Source organism: Aplidium turbinatum, chromosome 17 (genome assembly GCF_918807975.1).
Source record: "Aplidium turbinatum chromosome 17, kaAplTurb1.1, whole genome shotgun sequence".
In the NCBI taxonomy this organism is placed as follows: domain Eukaryota; kingdom Metazoa; phylum Chordata; class Ascidiacea; order Aplousobranchia; family Polyclinidae; genus Aplidium; species Aplidium turbinatum.
In genome coordinates this window covers 8,384,678-8,408,766 of record NC_137488.1, presented here as the reverse complement: position 1 = coordinate 8,408,766, position 24,089 = coordinate 8,384,678, and the positions used below count along the sequence as shown (strand labels likewise).

At 37.3% G+C, this 24,089-nt stretch overlaps 2 protein-coding genes across 2 annotated transcripts in view; both read right to left on the bottom strand.

Moving 5' to 3' along the window:
- Nucleotides 1-18: 18 nt before the first annotated feature.
- LOC145786154 (lactosylceramide 1,3-N-acetyl-beta-D-glucosaminyltransferase-like) lies at nt 19-8,183 on the bottom strand. Its single transcript, XM_082597805.1, has 6 exons — nt 8,003-8,183; nt 5,768-5,865; nt 1,969-2,147; nt 1,310-1,445; nt 717-905; nt 19-459 (listed from the first exon to the last, which is right to left on the bottom strand). The coding sequence occupies exons 1-6, from the start codon at nt 8,181-8,183 to the stop codon at nt 340-342; spliced, it is 903 nt and encodes a 300-aa protein (XP_082453931.1). The 3' UTR covers nt 19-339.
- Nucleotides 8,184-11,811: 3,628 nt separating this feature from the next.
- Nucleotides 11,812-24,089, bottom strand: part of LOC145786089 (uncharacterized) — a 30,291-nt gene continuing 18,013 nt past the window's right edge. Inside the window, exons 12-15 of the mRNA XM_082597733.1 lie at nt 21,950-22,017; nt 14,644-14,827; nt 12,886-12,971; nt 11,812-12,594 (exon numbers count right to left, since the gene is read on the bottom strand). Of these exons, the coding sequence (XP_082453859.1) occupies nt 12,491-12,594; nt 12,886-12,971; nt 14,644-14,827; nt 21,950-22,017 (442 nt within the window). The 3' untranslated portion in view covers nt 11,812-12,490. The remainder of the gene's footprint in view (nt 12,595-12,885; nt 12,972-14,643; nt 14,828-21,949; nt 22,018-24,089) is intronic.

Below are 24,089 nucleotides of genomic sequence, written 5' to 3'. Positions count from 1 at the left end.
TAAGTGTGTAAATAAATGAGAAAAATGCAGTAATTTTTCGCAAGCGTGATAGCCTGATGTACGCATCCCGTTGTTAAAATAAGTTTTCAAGCAAATTTAAATACTTTGAAATTTAAATACCTTTAGAAACTCAGTTTTCAACTAAATAAAAAAATCAAATCCAAGAACCTCCATTCTCTTTATTTTATCAACCACAAGAAAGTTAAGATTTGTTCTTCCTCCATAATATCTTCTATTGTTACTCCACTCTGATGCTTATGTTTAGAGAACGTACACATTTCGTTCAACAGAAGTTAGGTGATGGAACTTTTATAACACTTTTTTTATTTCTGTTGTCGTTCACTTGAATTTGATCTCTTCTCGCTTCTTCCACAAATCTTGTATTTTTTCTTTAATGTCTTGCGTATTGACTAAGTTTACACAAAATCCTTTCTGCATCCTTCCCATTTCTATTCCTGCCTGAAAACCATTGAAAGTTTAGAAAAGCAGTTTCTCAACGGAAATTTAAATTTAATCTGATATTGAAGTCAAATTTATAAAAGAATTTTAATCTGTTAGTAGCAATTTTCAAAATAAAGCGATATATCACCAGCATGGTAGGTATCTGTTACTGAACTGTAAGAAATTACCTGCAAAAACCAAAATTTGGTTTTGTTTATTAAGTAAAAGCGACAAGAATCACTTTTTTTGTTAACTGATATACAACGTCTTGTTACCTTTTCTCGAATAATTCCACATATCATTGCGTCATCCACACCTATGTCAGTGTGGGTCATAAGCGAAAGGACGTATAACTTGCTAGCGATATCCTGTGACATGATGTAGCACACTCCTCCACAATACGGAGGGTAATGAGTGAAATTGTACACTTGGAATGGTGTAGCCCATATTCCTCTTCTCACCACCTGTTAAAAGTCACTCTAATTTAAAAACCAACCAGAATTTTTTGTATTTGAGCATTTACTGTGTCTGTTTCAGTCTTGTAAGAAAATATTTCATCTAACATGAGGGTCGTTGAGAGAATCATTAGGGCCGGGTGCCAATGGAAAGCCCGGGCCCCCTAAACAAGACACTCAAAGAAAAAATAAGCTTCGAAGAATATGTTGTGTTTTTCACTGTTCTTGTCCCTTCTGGAAAGATTCTGGACCCTGAGGTTCTCGGACCCAAAAGCACCCCTGGACCTCCCTGTTAACGGTACTGTCCAACATAGACTACTGCAAAGATGCAAAAATAGTTTTAAATCTGTTCTAAACATTGAAGAACAAGTTATGATTTTAGAAAAGTAGAATTTCAAAACACGGTATCTTACCCTTGCGTGCATTATCATCTTCTCTCCACAGTGAAGAACCTTAGTGGTGGAATTTTTATCATTTGTGTAGTGAGACAAAATATTTTTCAGATCAAGGTATACATCGTCATCAACAAGCATGAAAAATTTTGATGCTCTAAAAATATCATTTTGTTAGAGTTATGCTGTTTTTGCAATAGCCTCATAGGGCATCTTTCAGTGATTACACTGGCCATAAGTCATTACAAGTTTTTCGATTGCTCTACAACTTTTGTGCAATGACGAACATTAATCCAAAATGTTTTTATTGAAAAATTTATGACGTCGACATTTAATATGCAGATAAACTGCCTGATTTGTTATAAGCTAGTTTTTGTTATAAGCTAGTTTATATCCGAGTTTTTCATTTCGAAATTAAGTAACCTAAGGCAACAACTGAATACTGAAAAGCTAACAACAGAAGGCAACATTTCAGCTTGGTATGGAAAAGGTTTTGTTGGTTACGATTTTTAAATAAAATTATTGACTTTCTGCAAGTACGAGATGAATTATGATAACAGCAAAAGGTGCTTCAATAAAGTTTATTAAAAGTTTGTTGATTTCCAAAACAATGCGTAGTCCAGAAACGTATTTTCAAGTCCTGATGAAGCAAAAATAATTAATTTGGTTTGGTACTTCACCTGCAGTGTTCATGAAACCATCGCAGTCCCATTACGCTTTTCACAGTGAGATTAGAATAGTCATCAACAAATGATCCTTGCACCACATCATTGTGTAAAGTTGATTCAAAGGAAATACGCTCTTCCGTGTTTTTATCTAATGCAAGGCTCGGAAGCCCAAGTAAAAACACCACCTTGACCTGAAGAAAATCAGAAACATGTGAGGAAAAGTTAAATATCAACTTTTGAATCTAGTCCAATAGTTCAGGTTGGTCAATAAAAGCAATACAGTAGGGGAAGACCTTGACCTACGAGCCACTTTTTAAATTTTTTGCGTTAACTTTTTTTTTTGCTGAAGATAGAATGCTCAAATTTTTAAAGCATTTAACATAACTATATTGTGGCAGATCATGGGCAAGTTTCAGGTTAATACCTTTAATAGCGTATCAGTTATAAACATTTTCCTGAAAGTCTCCAAAGTGGCTCAAAGGTCCTGCTGGGAATGACCCATAAACCACCCCGAATTACCCATGAGCCACTGCAATTAAATAAACCAACTTTGTTTGATTTCTGTTATGAAATGTACTTTAGACGCAAAAAAACACAAGCATACAAAAAGTACAGTTGGCTACAAAGGTAGCCTACTTTTAATTGACCAACTGAACAATCCCTCCCCCAGCGAAATCCGTAGTTTTTTCGCACCTCCTGGCATAGCTCAAAATAAGAGTGGGAGAGGGAAATAGTTCGGCTGAGCACAAGTGGGGGAAAGATTTCAGCAGACCGTTTTCCCTCCCCCACCCCATTTGAGGATTTGCTAGGAAGGACGGAATTTCTACAGATTTCGATGGGGGAGATATTCTTCAGTTAAACCCAACTTGCGAGGAATTTGTAAGCGCGTAATCCAATCAAATCTTTTCATTACTTATTGATACTCTCAAAAATTTTAAATATGATTTGAACATGCCCTAACCCTACCAAGCTAAATTACACTTAAACCTTACAACATAATATACCTTTACAGTCCTACATACTATGACATAATGGCATCACCCATGAACCATGGCTCAAGAGTCATGCTCCTTGGTGGTTCATGGGTCAAGACCAGCCTGATAGGTATGCTTTGCATCAGAACTAAAAAAATTAGAGCAAGTTATTAGCCACAGTCTGACTAAGATTCAGCACTAATGCCTACCATTGCATATCCGAAATACAGCTTCCTGCACTGAGCTAAACCTTAGGTACCAGAACAAAAAATCAATGGCACCAAAATTTTACTCTGGAAGGCTCAAAACAGAACTTTCTTAACAACTGGAAAACTCCTTTGAGCTCTAACCCAGAATTTTCCATGGAACCTTCTGAGGCATTAGCACGTTCAGAAATGGTACAAGTTGGCGCTAGAGTGCAACATAATTTTTTTTGAAGGGGGTGGCTCATGGGTAAACCCGGTTCATAGGTCAAGACCTTTCCCTAGCCTACTTGAGAAGACAAACAAGACCTTGTTCTCCTACTCAATTGAGTATGAGATATGAAACTGTAGCCTAACTGTGTTCAAGGCACTAAACTAAAAGTAAATTGATGCCTTTCTTCTTGTCTTTAGCATCTAGCTTAGCCTTGTATCGAACCAGAATTGGCAGTTGCAACGGGTAGTAGGATGGTTTGTCTATTAAGAACCGCATTATAGGGTAAAGGTAGTCCCATACATACGGTGGTCCCACACGTAGTGACTACGTCGTAGTCCCATGCTAGGGTGCTTGCTATTTTCCGCCAAAAATATACATTGCCCTTGTGGAATTTTCCGTGTGTCCGTTGAACCCACGATTACTAGAAGTATTTCTCGCTGTAAGCCTGGGTTCACTATACTGCCATAAAGCATCTCCACAGAGATGGGAGATTGGCAGAAATCATCTTCTTGGATAATCAAATTTCTGTAGAGTCGCAACGAACAAATATATTAATACACAACAATGCAGATTACAAACATATTAGGATGCTTAGTAGGTATAGGCTAAGGGTTTCACTGAACCACTTGTGTTAGGGTAGTTCAGGACAAAACAAGTCGTCGGGTAAAGCCGGTCAGTTTGATTTTAATCAAGCATAACTTTTTTTTTGGAAATAATACACTCAAAAAATGCTTTAGCGCACTTAGTGGTTCTTTTGTGATGCGACAACAGCAACTGCTGTGCAGTTTTTGCTTGCTGTCTCGGTCTAGGCTGCGAAACGTAAGTTGGTGTAAAATTTTACCTTCATATTTTGGACCAACTTTTTTTTTGTGGTTTCGACTAACAGAGCATTACACTATGAAAATTGTTAATTAAACTAAGACTTTCTAGTTTAAACGAAATTACAATTATTGTACTTTGTCTCAAAACTACTCATCTTGTAGTTCTTCCTTGGAAATTAGCTTTATTGGGTATTTATTTTTGTTCAGTCATGGCTATTTTGGTTGGGGCAACACACGTCAGTCACGAAGTGCTGTGCCAAATTTTTGCCTCAATTGGTGATGCTAAATTCTTTAACCAAAGAATTTAGCATTTGGTTCATAGGGTATTATTTGCCTACTAAATCAAAAATCAGCTTATCATAGTGTGAGCGAAGCATTTAGTTTGGGGGGGGGGTCTGCCGAGGGGGCACGATTTTTTTGATTTTTGGCCATGTTTGAGGCCCTATCACTGCTAAACCAAATTAGGTAACAACCCAAATTTTTTACAGGTGATAGTACTTCTGCCAAATATTGAAAAAACAACATCGTTTACATTGTCACTTTAAAAGATCAAAGGTCATAGACATCCAAAATTTGGCCGTTTCCAGCTCTCGGCTAAGATTTTCCAAAACTTTGAAACCTTGCCAAGACCCCATTTTTGATTGGTTTGGGTTGAAATTTGGTAGAAATGTTGTTTATAAGATTATCTATGAACTGAGAAAATATCAATATAAAATATTAAAGGGTTTGGGAGTTTATTTAATGTGAAACGTGGGTCGAAATAAAAAAAAGCAAACAGTGGGGTCCTTTTAATATCTTGGTTGCCCATGACCCCAGTGAAAAGTTGCACTGAAATTAATTTTGTCTACTTATTCACTAAGATATGGTAAGTCTACCATGCAAAATTTATCAATGGTTCTCAATGTTTTCTTATAGAAAGTGTGCGTCAAAGTTTGGACAAAACCGCAAAAAAATCACAAATAAAAGATTTAAAAAAAAAAGTAACAATATTGAACTATAGGCTACTAGAAAACATTTGAAGCGTATTTTTGATTGTGTTTCTATCAATTGTTCACAAAGCAATTGTTCTAACATTTGATAACTGTAATGTACCATGTGGACTTCATTGTCAGTGAACAAAATGGAAAATTTTGTCATAATCTTCCTTGCTTAGTTTGTTTTGTCGTCAAGAAGAACCATGGATACTCGGCACAGCAACTGAACAAATAATGTCATAAAATAGAATCAAGCATGTTTGCTGATGTCTGTTCTGAACAAATGTGCTGCAGTAGTGCACTTTGTATGTGTAACTGCACTTTTTATGTGTAAATAGATTCTTTCTTTCATCAAAAAAACACTGACCTGTTTTTCCTTACTTAGGGGCAAAACCAGTCATTTGACTCTGTCGTAAAAATGATGTTGTATTAACATAACTTAAAAATAAGTTTCACTTTTTTTTGCTATCTTGTTTAAGGAAGCCTTAGTACAACTGTTTAACACTAAATTTTTTTTTTTTTTTAAAACAAAAAAACTAAAAATTGAGACATTTTTAACTTTATGTGAATATATACACAATAATACCAAAGTGTGACTAGTCTTGCCCCGCACTACCCTACTTACCGAAAAATTGGATTGAAAGGTACCCCAAGTATCCCGAATTGTTGCTCGTTGATCAAAGTGATTGATGGAGCTCTTTACTGCCACTATAAGAGTCCGAGCTGTTTAAATAAAATGCAGGGCGTAAATAGGCTTCTGTTTCGCTATAAGTTTACATTGGTTGCCACAATTCGAGTTCATTAGCGTAGGCAGTGTTTTTTAATCTTTTTTGAGCCATGGAAAACTTTATGCATTAAACTAATCTCGCGGAACATCAAACAGAATCTTATAATGATGCAATAAAGTTAACAGCACAACAATAATCTATTCAGTTTTTCTCAGTAGGCTACGATATCTCGGCTGTTTGGATGAGCACAAAGTTGATAATTTAGCAGGAGTTGCAGAAAGACAAACGCAAAGCTCTTGTGATTTTGATTTTCGACCGGTGTTCTATGGAACACTAGTGAAACTAAGAAATTTCTTGCAAAACACCAGACGATCTTTAACGGAACACCGGTTGAAAATCTCTGCCGTAGGCTACACGACAGCGCAAGAGGTTATGATAGTAACGCATTTCAACAATTTGAAAAAAGAAGACTTGAGTTTAAGAACTACAATAGCCTAGTGTTCGAAAAAAAAACAAAGTCGAAGGATTGCAATGCTACTGCATAGCACTGGTTACTGTAACAATATCGAATCGTTTACGAAATCAACTTTTGGATATGCATTGGTCAACTATACAATGTAGAACTCCATATTCCAAAAGTGTAAATTAACAGTTCTTAAGCTAAAATCTTTCATAGCGGTACCTTTCATTCTTCTTTTTTAAATTAATAGTAGGCCTAAATAACAAAAACAACAAGTAGCCTAAAGTACTTTGACAGTAAAGGTCCCATACTCAGTTATGGAGCTTTGAGGAATGAAAAGATAAGGTTGGCATTATACTCAGCCTTCGGTAGTAACAGGAGTAAAAAGTTGAAAATTGGATAAATATAACACTTTAATATTTTGTCTTTGTATCTGGTTGAGAAACACATGAGCTTTTTGCATTATATTGATTTCATATGCTGAAAGCGGCTTTTGCTTGAGCAATACGTATATTCAAGGGCCAAGATGTCCACAAGCCACCTGTCATCACCATAGGACCAGAAGTGCTTGAAGTGACAGACCACTTCACCTACCTTGGTTCAACGGTCACCAGCAACCTGTCCTTAGATAAGGAAATCGACAGACGGATAGCCAGGGCTGCATGAGTGATGACTCAACTCGGGGCGAGAGTGTGGGACAATTATCTTTTGACACTTAACACAAAACTCAAAGTGTACCGTGCGTGTGTTCTTAGTACTCTGCTGTGCGGTAGTGAGTCCTGGACTACTTATGCCAGACAATCCTTGAAAGCTTTCACCTTCGTTGCTATTCTGTACAGTGAACTTGCCACAGGGAAACGCCCAGTAGGACGACCTGCACTGCGTTACAGAAACGTTTGCAAACGCGACCTGAAGCTAACTGACATAGACCCTGCCAGCTGGGAACTGATCGCAGCAAACCGCAACAGATGGCGTTACGAAGTCAGTGCGGGTCTAGCAAAGGGTCAGTCGAGGCGGAGGAAGCAACTAGAGCAAAGAAGACAAAGAAGAAAAGAAAGACAGCAGCCTCAGAACTCCTCTGATTTCATATGTCCAAACTGTGGACGAGACTGCCACGCCAGGATTGGACTTCAGAGCCACATGAGAAGCTGCCGTACCCAGAGTGCTACCATCATCTGAAAAGATGGAAGGATGCCTACTACTACTACGTATATTCAACTCCTTATCATCTTTTGAGTCTCAGTTTATTGTTGTCCCAAGAAAGTGAAAACTTTTTACTTGTTTTGTAGTTGTTCCTTTCTTTTTAATTTGACAGATTGGAATTTCAATTTCTTTTTTCTTTGGGGTTACCGTTGTTTCCGTTTTCTTTTCAATCATTTCCATTCCAAATTCTCTACTTCTTTCATTTACTTTGTTCAACAGATTTTGTATTTTTTCCCCAATCAGCCACCAAGACAGTGTCATCAGCATACCTCAGGTTATTAAAGTTAATCCCCCAAAATTTAAGCCAGCATCTTCAAGACTTCGGAGGATGATCTCCCTGCATAATGAAAAAAGGCTTGAGAAGAGCTCGCATCTTTGTCTAACGCCTCTCTTGATTGATATCCAATCGCTGATGTTGTGATTGACCTTTATTGCTGCAATTTGATCAAAGTAAAATTTTGAATAATACTTAGGTTCGCATTGTCAATTCCAATGTTATCTAGCATCTCCAGTAGTTTGGTATGTTTCACTCGCTTAAAAGCTTTCTTATCATCAATGAAAGCGATGTACAGATCTTTCTTCGTTTCAACTGATCTTTGTGCGATATTTTTTAAAACAAATACAGCATTTCTTGTGCCGCGGTCTGACATGAATCCGTATACTGTTCTTCAGCAGTTTCATCGTTGATTTTGTTCTCGATTCAATTCATGATAGTGCGTAGTAAAAGTTTTGTAATATGTGATGTGAATCTGATTGTCCGGTGGTTTTCATATTCCTTTCTTCCCGGTTTTTTAGGTACGGTAATGCTATAAAAATTGATTTGTTCATATCGGTAGGCATCTCTCCAGAATTATATTTGTTATTGAAGATTTCATGCAATGCATCCACACTTACATGTTCCAGTGTCTTTAACACCTCAGTATTGATCTCGTCTGGTCCCCTAGCCTTATTCAGTTCAGTTTGTTTTATGGCATGTTCAATTTCACTTTTAGAATCTTTGGTCTTGACAATGGTTCGCTGAATTTGAAAGGTTTTACAGTTCGATCTGGATCAGATAAATACTCTTGCCACCTTTTGTGTATTTAATTTTCTTCCATTAGTATTTCACCTGTTTTACTCTTCAGAAATCCTGACTTTGACGTAGAATTTTGCTTTGCAGTTAACGTCTTGATTCTTTGACGTGTTTCTTTTAGACTGAGATTATATAATTTTTCGATTGAAGTACGCTCCTCATTTAAGTATTTTTCACAGGCTTTGTTACATGCTTTCTTTATTTGTTTGTTCAACTTTTGGTATCCACTTTTATTGTGTTTATTTTGTCTTCTTCTTTGTTTCTTTCCTACTTTGACAGTAGGCTAGAACAAAAGAGTTTTCTATGCCATGTATGTTAATTTCAAAAGTATCTCCTCGAAGATTTATCAAACTACCAAGTGGTATTTATAAGGTTACTGTCAAAAGGTTGTGCACTGTTTGAAACTTTTTTTGTCTGAAAATTTGACTTCCTAGCAGATTTTTTGAAAACTTATACTTTTACATCAAATTAGGCTTCTGTAAATTTGTTTGAACTCACCCGGGTCACATACGTTTTTTGGTAGATGTAAAAAGTCAACGTGTAAGGTTGACGCGTCAGGAACAATAGAAATATGTTCTTTGAACGTGTTTGAAGACTCAGAAATGTTTTCCACAAAACGAAGAGGGATTCTACTTTTCCAAGCTGCCTTTTCTGCTTCATTTTTTCCTATGTTTCTTTCAAATTGATTTGTTACATCTGACTTTAAAAGTTGTTTCTGTGATTTTTCGTCTCTTGCAACATAATTTGTTTTGTGAACTCCAACTTTTGTTTGAATGGTTTCATTTTCGTACAAATATACGTATCCACAGCTGAAAAAAAAGCAAAAGTATAAAATGTTCACCCCATGTTTCGTTGCTTTTTGCTCAGAACAAAGAAAACCAGCTTAAAACATAATTTTATGATTTTAAAATTTTCTCTCAATTGTATCCATCACAGCTCAACGACTTGTTACAGTCGGAAAAGAAACCTAACCAAGAACCACGACAATGTTGTATATTTGTAGGAAAAATAAACGCTCCTCTCGCAATGCAAACAGGCGTTCTACAATTTTTTTCTGGACAGTCATCGAACTTCTATAAGAAATTAGAGATTGAAGTGTTTTGAACCTATGCTGCAGTTCATTGCAATGTTTCGAAAACATTCAAGGCTCGATTAAGCTTCATAACTTTATAACAGTGAATGAGTGAAATTCATAACTTTGACACATTAAAACTGAAAGAATCACTGCAGAATTTGAAACAACTTTTTAATTGCAAACGTCAATACAGCGCAATAAACAGCAAGATTTTTGTTGCAAAAGCTTATGAACGCATTTCAATTACCACTGCTGCAATTAAAATTATCTTCAATAGCTTATATGTTCGACATTTTCAAAATTTTAGTCTTATTTTCATGGACTGCTGGTGATCCATGGACCACAAGCCGGGAAAACTTGCTCTACAAAATAACCTACAGCACATGGACTGCAACTTTGTAATAAGAAATAATTGTAATTTTGTAACATACCTTGTAAAGTACCATAAAATTGCAAGAAATAAGAACATCTGAACCCAATGTCCACTCAAACAAGAGAAATGACACTGACCATTTTTTCGAAACATTTTCTCAACTTAAATCACATTTTGATGTCACATTTGGTGCATCTTCATCATATTTTATAAACACAAAATTTCACTATTGCAAGTAGGAAAGATGGTAAACTTTTTAATGATCTTGATAAAATGTTAAGCTTTATTATTTTTTTGTGCAGTTTCTCCTTTGGAAATCGGTTTAAAAGCATCTGAATCCGATTTACCAATTTGTTATTGACCTTTCCTGCAGCATCTTCTAACTGACGGCATAAAATTCTTAGCCAAGCCTATTGGCAGTAGGCTACCTGTTGGCCGTATTTGAATAAATAGGCTAAATTGTAACTTATAATGACGTTAAAACCTTTACGATAAAATTCCACAAACTTTAGACTACGATATAGCTAACCTTTGCGTGCCTTTTGTTTCTTAACCTATTAGGTTAAGTTATGTTTCTTACCATGGTAACTACATTTACTACCTAAAACGTAGCTGCTGCAAGAAACCGTTTGAACCGCAAGCAAATCACAAAGAAATGTTCTACTTTCTAGCATGAATTTTTGATCTGTTGTGCTTCGATGAAAGAGCTAGAATAGAACTCTGTATTTTCAACATTGAGCAGGAAAACTATGCTCTCTTCTATTAATCACAAATAGTTAAAATGCAAGTGTTGAAATGCAATCAAGTTCAGTCAGCAATTACTTACTTCTAAACCATAAAAATACAAAAGATTTCATCCCATAATATGAAATCAATTCTCAAACTGTAAATGTCTAAAGCTGTCTCAAACTATAGGTCGGTAATCAATTTTAAATTCAATAGGTCCACCTACAACCGGCTATCAAAATAAACTACAAGAAAAAAAGGATTATCTATCTAAGCAAGTTAGCGTAGAGCAAAAGTTAACTGAATATATATTTATACACGCAGCTAACGTAGCCTACCATATACCACTAATCTTTTGGAAGCATAAAAATATCTCAACCCCTTCTATCCATTCTATTACAAACTCACAACATAATTTAACCATACTCCTAGCAACCTTTCAAGGTAACCATTATTCACGCTGCAGTAAACTTGGCTTTTGTGTGAAGTTATTGCTTCAGGCGTCGTAGCCACCAAGATAACTTTGTCGCTAGTTTTGCATTATTATCTGTTCAGTAAATAAATGCCAGTGGCAATGCCATCATTCAGATTTGCTTGATTTTTTTTTTTTTTTCAAGAAAGGGAGCATGTGTTGCACTGGAACGGCAATTTACACAAAAATAATTGTTTAAACGAATAAATCTGACAATCTAAGTAGCCTAGCCTACTTCGTTAGTCAGCAACCGACAGCCAGTGTACCAGTACTCCTGGTATCAAGTCTGGCAATTTTTTTCAATACTTTGTAAGTAGGCCTACAGTCTACACTTCATCATCCTAAAGACTTTGACCATCTTGTAGCAAGAAAAAAATTTTTTTTTGTTGGAACCAGGCTTGCGCTCGGTAGTTGAAGATTTAGATCAAGTAGGCTGGAAGGCAAGGAAGCTAATCTTTGTGTCGATCTTCAGGCGTGCGTTTAAGTGTCCTGCCAAAGACATAGCCACATGCGATCATGACCGGTGTCGAACCGAAATACAAGGTCAGCTTCAAGAGATAATTTATTATGGCAATGCAACGATTGACAAACCACACATAAGTATGTACAAAGCATTCAATGTAGCCAACTAACTAATTGTTTGTTTTTCCAAAAACCGCTCAAGTTTAAGTTTCACAACTATGCTATACAGTATACAGTATACAATACAGTAGTACTACAAAATTAATTTCTTCACTCTGAAAGCATATTTGACAGGTTTGTTAGATGGCAAGGCACGAATTTAAAAAAGTATTATTTTTTAAATATGGCCAGCGTTCAAGAAAGAAAAAAATAGTTTTTAAAATTATCTAATTACAAGAGCAATAGATGTTGTTATTACTTTTTTTCCTTAACGCTTTGATGATTCATTTCTTAAGGATAAAATTGAGAAAGCTTAAGACGCGGAAAATATAGATCGAGAAAAAGTGTGACAAGCATGATACCTTGCTTGAGATGAGCGATATTTTTGCATTGATATTTAATAAATAATTTTCAGGCCATATCCATTAGTTGAATTTTGTTTAATGCTTAAAAGTCAGGCTTGATTGAAAGATTAAAATTTAAATCAGAAAACGTCATGTTAGAAATATTGTGCGGTTAATTGCGCCCAAAGTGATTTTTAATAATGGTGTGAGCAAGGACATAAAAGAGCGCCTAGTTTAACTTCATCAGCCAACAGCCATCATAAAACAGGAGTTTTCATCGGACGAAGATCAAAATGCTGGAGGTTAAGTCTCTCAAGGACCTCCCTGTATTGGAAGGAGCATCGAATGTCGGCTTGTCACGACGATTTCCACCCCAACCTGAAAAAATCTTTGTCAGAGCAATATTTATTTGCACGCAGAAACGAACTTTTACAAGTATACGTTTTCTGCTACCTGTGTTTTACCTTTCATAGTAAGTTAGAGAAAAGATAGATTTTTTTACGAGACAATCAGTCAGGCTACAAAGTAGCACGTAGTAGGCCTATACTATATTTAAACATTCAAAGACAAACTTACTGTGAAAAAACAACAACACCAAAACATGTATCAGAGGAAAAACGAGGATTGTCACAAACTTAAATAATAATTAGTCTAAACACTTCCACCTACCCGCAAAGTCTCCGCACTGATCAATATCCCTGAAAGCGGTGCTACTACCACCTATGCACATGTGTTCCGGGCTGTCCGAATTTACTCTAAAACGTACAATTTGGTGATTAAATATCAACATTTTTGAAGTAGCCTACGCTCTTTCACTTTAGACCAGCAGTTTACAATAATGTGAAGACTTGTAAACAAAGGAGTCTTCAAATAAACAACAATAACAATATTGTAGCCTACTGTGTGTCGGAGGTAAAATTTTCTAATGAAAGGCTAAAGACGTAGGCTGGATTGCATTTTCTAAGAGTAGGGGAAGGCCGGGCAAAACGGACATTTTGCTTTTTTGAAAACTTCAAATAAAAATAACGTTTTTTTTTTCTCTATTTTTTAAAACTACTAAAATGAATATTCCACACAAAAAAATTGAAACGTTTGTGCCACACTCGGCGGCCAAGAGGTCGAAATAGCTCTCTCAGTACTTTGTTATAAAAACTTGTTTTCTAAAATGGGATGACATTCAGGTATTTGTTGAAAATTTCTGCTTCTCTTTTAGTTTTGAATATCGGTGAACAATGGATTCACTATCCTCCAAAAAATGAGCTTTCTACACATATTTTAGTTTTACTTATAATTATAGACTTTTTTAGGTAGCTAGTTTGGGACAAAACGGACAATAGATGACTGGGGCAAAACGGACATATCGATATCACTTGTAAAGTAAAGGTCCCATACTCAGATACTGAGCTTTGGGGAACGAGAAGATAAGGTTCTCATTATACTAAATCTTCGGAACTAAGGAGAGTAGGGTGGCCAGTTCCTTTCTCTCGGTCGCCTTTACTTCAGTAACTACGCCCACCCAATTTATTACACCCTGGGTAGAGGTGAGCGGTGTTTTCAACAACCAGCTTAGCCGGGAGTCGAACCAGGTTTGCATAATTGGAAAGCCAACGCCTTATCCGTTGCGCCATCCAACCGCGCACTTGTAACATAGATGTCACTTGTAACACAGCCTAAAAGAAATTATATTTTTTTGGCGTGAAAGTAATTTTCAAGCGGATAGCTATAGTTTGTTTTGGAGAACATTTGCTTGACCTTGATAACTAATTAACAAAATGAAATACAAGGCCGACTAGTCTTATACCATGTCCGTTTTGTCCCGGGCATGGGGAAAAACGGACACCCAAATAAAAATCTTTTTTTTGTAAATAAACAAAACAAAAGAACTTTAAGTTTCAATCTCTGGGCAGTTGTTGTTAAGTGACGTGTTCATTCAAAAAACGTAACAGGTCTATGATATCTAATTTGTTTGCTCGAATAGAGCACTTTGAAGTTAGCATGTCCGTTTTGACCCGCCTTCCCCTAGCTATGTAATGTAGCTTTTGGGCTCAGAATTACATATTTTGGAGTTTAAGTTATAAATGAAGTATTTCAAGAACAAGAATTTAGGCTAGTTGAATTTAAGCATCGTAGCTACAAATTATGGAAAAAATTAAAATATTGTTTTTTTTAAATAGTTGCACGAATCTCTCCGAACAAAGTGATGAGCCATGGTGTGAGGCCTTCCATGTCGCTAAAATTGTAATGGGTGAAAAACTCATTTAACCAAAAAGAGGTTAGTGTTTTTAAGGATAAAAAATAAGTATTAGGTAGGCCTACTACTCCTAGAAAAGATGAAGAACAAATACTACTAAATTTAAGCTACAACAATTAATAGCACTACTGCATTTAGCTAGTCGAGCCATACACTGTCTTTAGATTTCTGCTAACCTTACACCTGGGCATAGAGCGTTTGGTAAACCGACTGAGTTGAAAGCACGGAATTGAATATATCCAGGAACCACGTTTGGTCTATGGACAGTAGGAATACTGTTCATAATTGTTTCGTTATCTCCAAGAATGTAACTGATAGGAGCTGCAACATGTGGGACCACGACTTTAAAGTTAAAGTCACCTGAAATTGTACAAAAGCAATACAGAAAATATCTCTATGCAGAGACTGGTTGGTTGGTTTGGTTGGTTTTGAATGTTTATCCTCGGACTGACAAAGCCTTGAGAAGTTATTCCTGGTAGTTTCGCATACTTGTAATGGCTCTTGACGCAGGGCCGGTTACCGAGATTGGCGGAGTGAATTTTCCGATTGTTGAAGTCTTGTTACTGGGAAATTATTCCATTCACTAGGTGCCGCTGAATGGAGATCAGTCCTGAAACGCGTTGCTCAAACGCACACTCCGAGAGTCGAACCTGCGCCGCGTGATCTTGAGCCGGGCGCGTAACCACTGAGGCTAACGGGGTGGACTTTAATCGCATACGTTACACCAGAGTCGTAGCCAAACGGGGGAGAGGCTTTGCCCTCGTAACATTTTTTCTAGCTAGGTCACTGCGTTACACAAGTGACTAGGCTGAAAGCGACTTATACAGGTGGCCATAGTTAGTTAGTTACTAGCTAACCTAACAAACGCAAAGCTTTTCCTCAACTTTGCAACATCTTGAAAACAGATTGTCAATGATTTCACCAAAAAAAGACCATTAGTTTAAATGAATAAGTTTCTTTACCTACGTAGCCGCATGTAGCCTACCGTCGTCGTCGGTTCCAGCTCGTGTCTGAGCATTGGTTTTGTTTTAAGGTTGGATTTGGCTTTGGATGATGATGGCGGATTTGGCTTTAGCAGCCCATGCTATGATGGAAATGGCGTGGAAAAAAGTCACATTGTATGAAGGGTGAGGAACGTGGTTGTAATGTTTCGTTTTTCCTGAGCTTTATGTTTTCTGTTTTCTCCCAAAAAATTCAGTGCCTTTTCTACTTCTCCTTCTCTAAAGTGACCTGTTACCAGCAAGGTGTTTTCATGATTTCAGATCGACGCTTGCTTGGTTGAGAGAGACTTTCATCTGATCTTTGTAATGCATTTTGGTCTTCCGGGGGGGTGGGTTGGGTCTTTTCACTGTCTCCAGTTCCCTATAGAGCGTTAATCGAGGAAGCCTCGTTGGGTCCATCTGCATGACATCCAGCGGGCACGATCGAGGATTGCATTGTTGGTGAGACAATCCTCCTGACAAGTGCTTAGCATTTGCCTCATTTTCTTCTGCTAGAAGTTTTCAAGACGTTTGATCTCACGGCGGTATAATGTCCCGGCTTCTCAAGCATAGAGAAGGGTGGAGAGAACGACTGTCCAGAAGACCATAAGTTTTGTGCGAATAGATATAGCATGGTTGTTGAAAAGGTACCCGGACATTTTGCCGAAAGGACATTTTGCCGAAAGACATTTTGCTAAATGGACATTTTTCCGAAACTCATTTTTGGGTTATATGTATCAATATTCTCCACAATGACTTTTAGTCTATCGTTCACAACCTTATAGTCTGGGAGCCTACGACAGAAGATTTCACCCCATAAGGTACAAAAGGTTTGACCCCTTGAAGTTACTGGGGTCAACCATGTCACTCACAAAAAGTATGGAAGATTGACCGCACCGGGTGGATCTGGACCCTAGAGCCCCCTAAAAAGCCCAAAAAGGGGGTTAATTTCACCCCATAAGGTACATGGACCAAACTTGGTGAAAACGAAGTTCTATGTCAGGACATCACAAAAATATCAAATCTAACAATATTTTCGAGTGGAAAGGTGATGTAAGACTCCCCCCAAAGTGACCCCCCAGGGGGTTAATTTCACCCCATAAGGTACATGGACCAAAGTTGGTCAAAACGAAGTCTTATGTCAGGACATCACAAAAATATCAAATCTAACAATATTTTCGAGTGGAAAGGTGATGTAAGATGCCTTCAAAGTGACTTCCCTTAATGTGACCCCCTCGGAAGGTTTATTCCACCCCATAAGGTACATGGACCAAACTTGGTCAAAATGAAGTCTTATGTCAGGACATCACAAAAATATCAAATCTAACAATATTTTCGGGTGGAAAGGTGGTGTAAGATGACTTCAAAGTGACTTTCCTTAATGTGACCCCCTCGGAAGGTGAATTTCACCCCATAAAGTACATGGACCAAACTTGGTCAAAACGAAGTCTTATGTCAGGACATCACAAAAATATCAAATCTAACAATATTTTCGGGTGGAAAGGTGATGTAAGATGTCATCAAAGTGACCCCCAGAGGGTTTATTTCACCATAGAGTACATGGACCAAACGTGGTCAAAACGAAGTCTTCTAGGGCACCACAAAATATCAAATCTAACAATACTCTCAGTTGGAAAGGTGATAAAAGACCTACCCAAAAGTGAATCTCCTCCTATAGTTTAATTTACTTCATCCCTTTCTCGAACCAACCTAGGTGTAACGAAAGTGCTATGCCAGGACAGTACGAATGGATTAAATTTAAAAATATTTTTATATAGGTTTTGATGAAATACATTCACACGCTGTCCCATGATGCATGAAATGGAACTATAGCCTACTTTACAAAAAGTTTTTGTATAAATCATATTCAGTCAATCGAAAAAAGGCAACAGAACATGACAATACATGGCTTTGTAACACCAAAAACAGAAAGTACATAAGAAGCATATAGGCTACAGTAGCCAGAAAATTGATCCAAGATCTTGATACGACCACTAAATGTGGACTTAATCGAACAACTGACTATCCAAATCAAAACGTTTCGAAATGAATCATTTGGAACGTTAATTTAGGCAGTAATGAACATTTTCCAGCTGCTACAATAAATAACCCAATAAACCCAATGTAGTAAATTTTTGTTTAATGCCATTTGCTTCATGTCTCCAATCAGTTATTGTAACTGTTCATTCATAAACAGAGATTGTTTGTGTAAATGTAAACGGTCGTTTCTTTATTCTTCATTGTCACTGCTGTCGCTTTCACTTTCTTCATCTTATTCTTCAGATTCATACAATTCTCCTGTTATATACAGAGATAAAGCAAGCTGTCTGCGATGTACCAGCTCCAAGCAATGTGGTTATCCGCACGTCTGACACTGACTGTCTTGTAATTGGCCTAGGTTGCTATGGAACTTTTGATCCTTCATTAAAGATATGGATAGAAGCTGGCTTGCAAAGCAATAACACGCAGCGGTACATCAACATCAACCAGCTGCATAGGCCTACCGCACTTGGAGTGACGATTTGCAAGTGTTTACCTGCATATCATGCCTTTACAGATTCTGATTACACCTCGTCATTTAGCAGGAAAGGGAAAGTGCGGCCGCTGAAATTACTCGAAGGAAACCACGAAGCGCAGGCAGCTTTTAGCCAACTCGGACAAGACAAAGAAGTTAGTGAAGACATTATCATCGCAATAGAGAACTTTGTGTGTAACATGTACAAAAACAAGAAAATTAATTATGTCAACGAAGTCCGTTTACAAATGTTTTTAGACGGCTACAAACCCAAAAAAGAAAATGAAAGGATATCATGCATACCAGAAGCTACTGTAGATAGTAGTACTCTACCACTTTGTTTACGAGTACTTCTCCAGAAGACAAGGCGCACACATCTCATCACAAGATGGTGGTTATCTTCAACTAGAAGTGAACAAGCAGCAACGTTGCTGCTAGAGTAGGCTATGGCTGGAAAGAAGAAGGAGGTTGTTATAAAGTGGTGTGGTTTGAAGGTAAAGGTATAAAGCATCTTTAGATGTCTCTGCGTGGAATCTGATCTCATCCAGGAAAGTCAAGAAGAAGGTAAACAACATTGGATGTCGCTTGGGTTACCCTTTATAAATATAAAACTTTCTCCTGGTCTATCTGTCATTTACTTTCTTACTGTAAACATTAGCCAATAACTGGCTGTAAAGTTTCGTTTTAGGAACCTATAACCAATAGTTTCTGCAATCTTGAGAAAAATGCCTGGGTGCACTAAATAACAAATAAATGTTGAACTTTTTCCAGTTAATAGTAAGTTGCAATGTTGCATTATTCGAAGAAAAATAGACGTCTGTAAAAGATAATAAAATTACTATTGTATGTTACGCATATCTGTAGTGCATAATAGCAATTGTTTCGTACAGTCTTTATTTCTCTGTATATAACAGGAGAATTGTATGAATCTGAAGAATAAGACGAAGAAAGTGAAAGCGACACCAGTGACAATGAAGAATAAAGAAACGACCGTTTACATTTACACAAACAATTTCTGTTTATGAATGAACAGTTACAATAACTGATTGGAGACATGAACAAATGGCATTAAACAAAAATTTACTACATTGGGTTTATTGGGTTATTTATTGTAGCAGCTGGAAAATGTTCAGCCTGCGCTTCGTGGTTTCCTTGGAGTAATTTCAGCGGCCGCACTTTCCCTTTCCTGCTAAATGACGAGGTGTAATCAGAATCTGTAAAGGCATGATATGCAGGTAAACACTTGCAAATCGTCACTCCAAGTGCGGTAGGCCTATGCAGCTGGTTGATGTTGATGTACCGCTGCGTGTTATTGCTTTGCAAGCCAGCTTCTATCCATATCTTTAATGAAGGATCAAAAGTTCCATAGCAACCTAGGCCAATTACAAGACAGTCAGTGTCAGACGTGCGGATAACCACATTGCTTGGGGCTGGTACATCGCAGACAGCTTGCTTTATCTCTGTATATAACAGGAGAATTGTATGAATCTGAAGAATAAGATGAAGAAAGTGAAAGCGACAGCAGTGACAATGAAGAATAAAGAAACGACCGTTTACATTTACACGAACAATCTCTGTTTATGAATGAACAGTTACAATAACTGATTGGAGACATGAAGCAAATGGCATTAAACAAAAATTTACTACATTGGGTTTATTGGGTTATTTATTGTAGCAGCTGGAAAATGTTCATTACTGCCTAAATTAACGTTCCAAATGATTCATTTCGAAACGTTTTGATTTGGATAGTCAGTTGTTCGATTAAGTCCACATTTAGTGGTCGTATCAAGATCTTGGATCAATTTTCTGGCTACTGTAGCCTATATGCTTCTTATGTACTTTCTGTTTTTGGTGTTACAAAGCCATGTATTGTCATGTCCTGTTGCCTTTTTTCGATTGACTGAATATGATTTATACAAAAACTTTTTGTAAAGTAGGCTATAGTTCCATTTCATGCATCATGGGACAGCGTGTGAATGTATTTCATCAAAACCTATATAAAAATATTTTTAAATTTAATCCATTCGTACTGTCCTGGCATAGCACTTTCGTTACACCTAGGTTGGTTCAAGAAAGGGATGAAGTAAATTAAACTATAGGAGGAGATTCACTTTTGGGTAGGTCTTTTATCACCTTTCCAACTGAGAGTATTGTTAGATTTGATATTTTGTGGTGCCCTAGAAGACTTCGTTTTGACCACGTTTGGTCCATGTACTCTATGGTGAAATAAACCCTCTGGGGGTCACTTTGATGACATCTTACATCACCTTTCCACCCGAAAATATTGTTAGATTTGATATTTTTGTGATGTCCTGACATAAGACTTCGTTTTGACCAAGTTTGGTCCATGTACTTTATGGGGTGAAATTCACCTTCCGAGGGGGTCACATTAAGGAAAGTCACTTTGAAGTCATCTTACACCACCTTTCCACCCGAAAATATTGTTAGATTTGATATTTTTGTGATGTCCTGACATAAGACTTCATTTTGACCAAGTTTGGTCCATGTACCTTATGGGGTGGAATAAACCTTCCGAGGGGGTCACATTAAGGGAAGTCACTTTGAAGGCATCTTACATCACCTTTCCACCCGAAAATATTGTTAGATTTGATATTTTTGTGATGTCCTGACATAAGACTTCGTTTTGACCAACTTTGGTCCATGTACCTTATGGGGTGAAATTAACCCCCTGGGGGGTCACTTTGGGAGGAGTCTTACATCACCTTTCCACTCGAAAATATTGTTAGATTTGATATTTTTGTGATGTCCTGACATAGAACTTCGTTTTCACCAAGTTTGGTCCATGTACCTTATGGGGTGAAATTAACCCCCTTTTTGGGCTTTTTAGGGGGCTCTAGGGTCCAGATCCACCCGGTGCGGTCAATCTTCCATACTTTTTGTGAGTGACATGGTTGACCCCAGTAACTTCAAGGGGTCAAACCTTTTGTACCTTATGGGGTGAAATCTTCTGTCGTAGGCTCTCGGTCTATTAGTCCTTTCGGCAATTTGTCCATCGGCAAAATGTCTTTCGGCAAAATGTCCTTTCGGCAAAATGTCTTTCGGCAAAATGTCTTTCGGCAAAATGTCTTTTCGGCAAAATGTCCGTGCACGGTTGAAAACACGATGGTTAAGTCTTCCATAGGCACAATGTGCTGCTTTTACGCATTATTCAAAATCCTTTCCAGATGTTGGTGGTGTTGAAAGTAGCCTATGCTACCAAGATCGGAGAAGTAGTCTACTTCACCTAAAGGTCTTTGATTGAGATTGATCTTAGGAGAAGTGTGATCGGGTGGTGTTTGGTTAAGTATCCTTGTTTTATCGGGATTAACTTCCATTCCAAAATGCTCAAGAGTTATTGTAAGTGGTCGCTATCGTTTGGAGATCATCAGGAGGCCAAGCAGGTGTGGCATTATCATCGGCAAACTGCAACTCATTGATTGTATGAGCAGAGGCTTTCAACCTTGCACAGAAGCGAGCAAGATTGAAGAACCCTCCGTCTGTGCGACAGCGTATGTTACTACCAAGGGAGGTTTGTGAGACTGAGACCTCGTTTAGCATTGTAGCCGTATACAGTGAAAAGCATGTAAGTGCAAGAATGCATTCTTGTTTGAGACCACCTGTAACAGGGAATGGATCGGAGAGGATGTTTTGGTAACAAACTCTGCCAATCATGTCATCATGCAGAGCACGGATCAGGGTAATAAAGTCGAGCAAGAACAGACCACATAGCAGGTCGAGGAACTTTATGAAATGCCTCCTTCAGGTCCCAAAAGATAAATGAAAGAGGTTGTTGTTGTTCTTGACACTTTTCTTGGAGTTGTCGAGCACAAAAGATCACGACTACAGTTCCACGAGAAGTTCTAAAGTCACATTGAGACTCTGGAAGTACATCCTTTGCGAGTTAATACTGACGATCTCTGACTGGCCTCTGAGTGGCAATTAGATATAGCGGTCATCGAACAAATTATAGTATAGGTTGTTACTTACTTGCTAACACCATATATCGTCGAACAACTGCTTCAACTTCTGCAACTGTAACAGGCTCTCCTCTTGGTCTGCAAAGCAAGCACTTTTTTTTAGCTGACATGCAGACAGATCAATGCCACAGAGACTCAAAAGCCTTTAATATAAAAAAAAAATGTAAAAGATTTAGTCTTGAATTATTCGTTTAGCTTTAAGGTAATGTTTATGGAAAATTTTCTTTATCACTTAACCCTTACGAGGTTGGGCTCCCTGGAGTCTTGCTCAGTTTGGGGGGGGGGCTGTCGATTCTTCTTATGCTTTAGGAGTGATATCTCTGTTATTTTTTAAGGTACGGCTTCAAACTTTGGGATTCACTTTGTAAAATTATTCACGCTGAGCATATCCGAAAATTAAACCTATGTGAATTTTAGAACTGCTCATAGACGTTGAAATGTTGAGGTGACTTATGACTTTTGGATTATTTTGCGATTAAAGCAATTGTAGCGTGAGTTTACACATTATTTTTTGGTAGAGTAATGAAGAACATGCATTGCCATGTTGTGATTAAATTTTTTTTACATAATCTCAATTTGAATCTATATTTTTCATGCAAAATAATAACTTTTCCCACGCTCAAAATAAAGCTCGCTTCTTGACTAAAAGAACAATGCTTCATCAATTACATGCAGTAATGAGATTTCTGAACGCGTGTCACACCAATTTGGATTATGATCTTGTGACCTCGGTTCCAAGAACAGCAACTCCTACGCTTTATTAACAAATGTAGACCAGCTGAAGAAGCAGAGTGGCGTTTATCAAATACTATTATGTAATCCACGAAACGAATGGAAGATCATGCAACAAAAAAAGCGGTTTAAATGCAATGTATTGTAGTTGCAACAGCGTCTCTCAATGTAAGTTCAATGTGAACTCGGCTACATACAAGGCTAGTACTAGGAGTAAGATTACCCGATAAAGTCGATGATGCTTTACATAAACAGAAGTCAGAAAGAAATTCAAAATAAAACAGTTACGGTTCATTAATTAACAGAACGTCACAACGCTTTTCATCAAAAGGAAAATCTGTAATGCCTCGGGTCATTTTCTTGTGGATTCAATAAGCTCTCTAAGATTCATATGCCACACACTAAAATCCAAACAATATTTAGATTTATTCAAAGTAGTATTTATTATGCGTCAAATCATTGTGAACCTGGAGAAATACTTTACAAAGAATTAGCTGCCTTTTTTTGTTGCCTAATGGGCGTTTATGCGATAAAAATGTCAGTTTGGCAGCAAAATATTGATAAGTATTTTGATTTGGTTACAGCAATACCGGACTGCAGCAATTGGCACAAGGCTCTTGCAGCAACGTTTTTCAACTTGATTCAATGGTAAAGCAACCTGTGTTCTGTCAGGTTATGTACACACAAATTCAGAAATATTTAAGAATATGCAATGAGGCACATTGAAATTACAAGTGGCTGCACATTTACAGTTCGATAATACGAGAAATTGAATACAACGCTAATACAATCATTTCGACGTGGATTCAACATTGCAAGACGATGTAAACATGCGCGGGTTTGCAATTAGATTACTTCTCTTCTGTCCTTGTTTGTATAAAAGTCATAAAATCAGTCGTTGTATCCGTGCTAAAATTCAGCTATGCTCAAACCGCATTATATTGATATTTTCTAAATAGAAAATGGATTTATAAAATATGAATACAATACTGTTTCAGCATATAAAAATGCTGAATTTTACATCGAGTATTACGATTAGTTTTATGACCCACTTTTTATACAAAAAAGGATAGATGATTTTGATAAGCAATCTAATTGCAAAACCGCACATGTTTACAAGTATTCAACGTCTTGATATGTTGAATCAACGTAAAAATAGCTATCTGTCTAATAAAAGGAAAAAAGGAAAATCTCTCATTGAGCTCCGCGTTTTATTTAGGCTGTGGTTGAAGCCAAAGTTTATAAAACCGCAATCATTCAAATAGTTTATTCTGCGCAAAAGCAAACTTGACATACTCGTATGGAATGTGCAGGGCATAAAGGCTTTTCACAGCATTGACATTGGCCACGGTTTTTTGGTAGTTTATTTTTTGTGGCTTTGGCACCTTCTCAATAAGCAAACGCAGTAGTTGTCCACC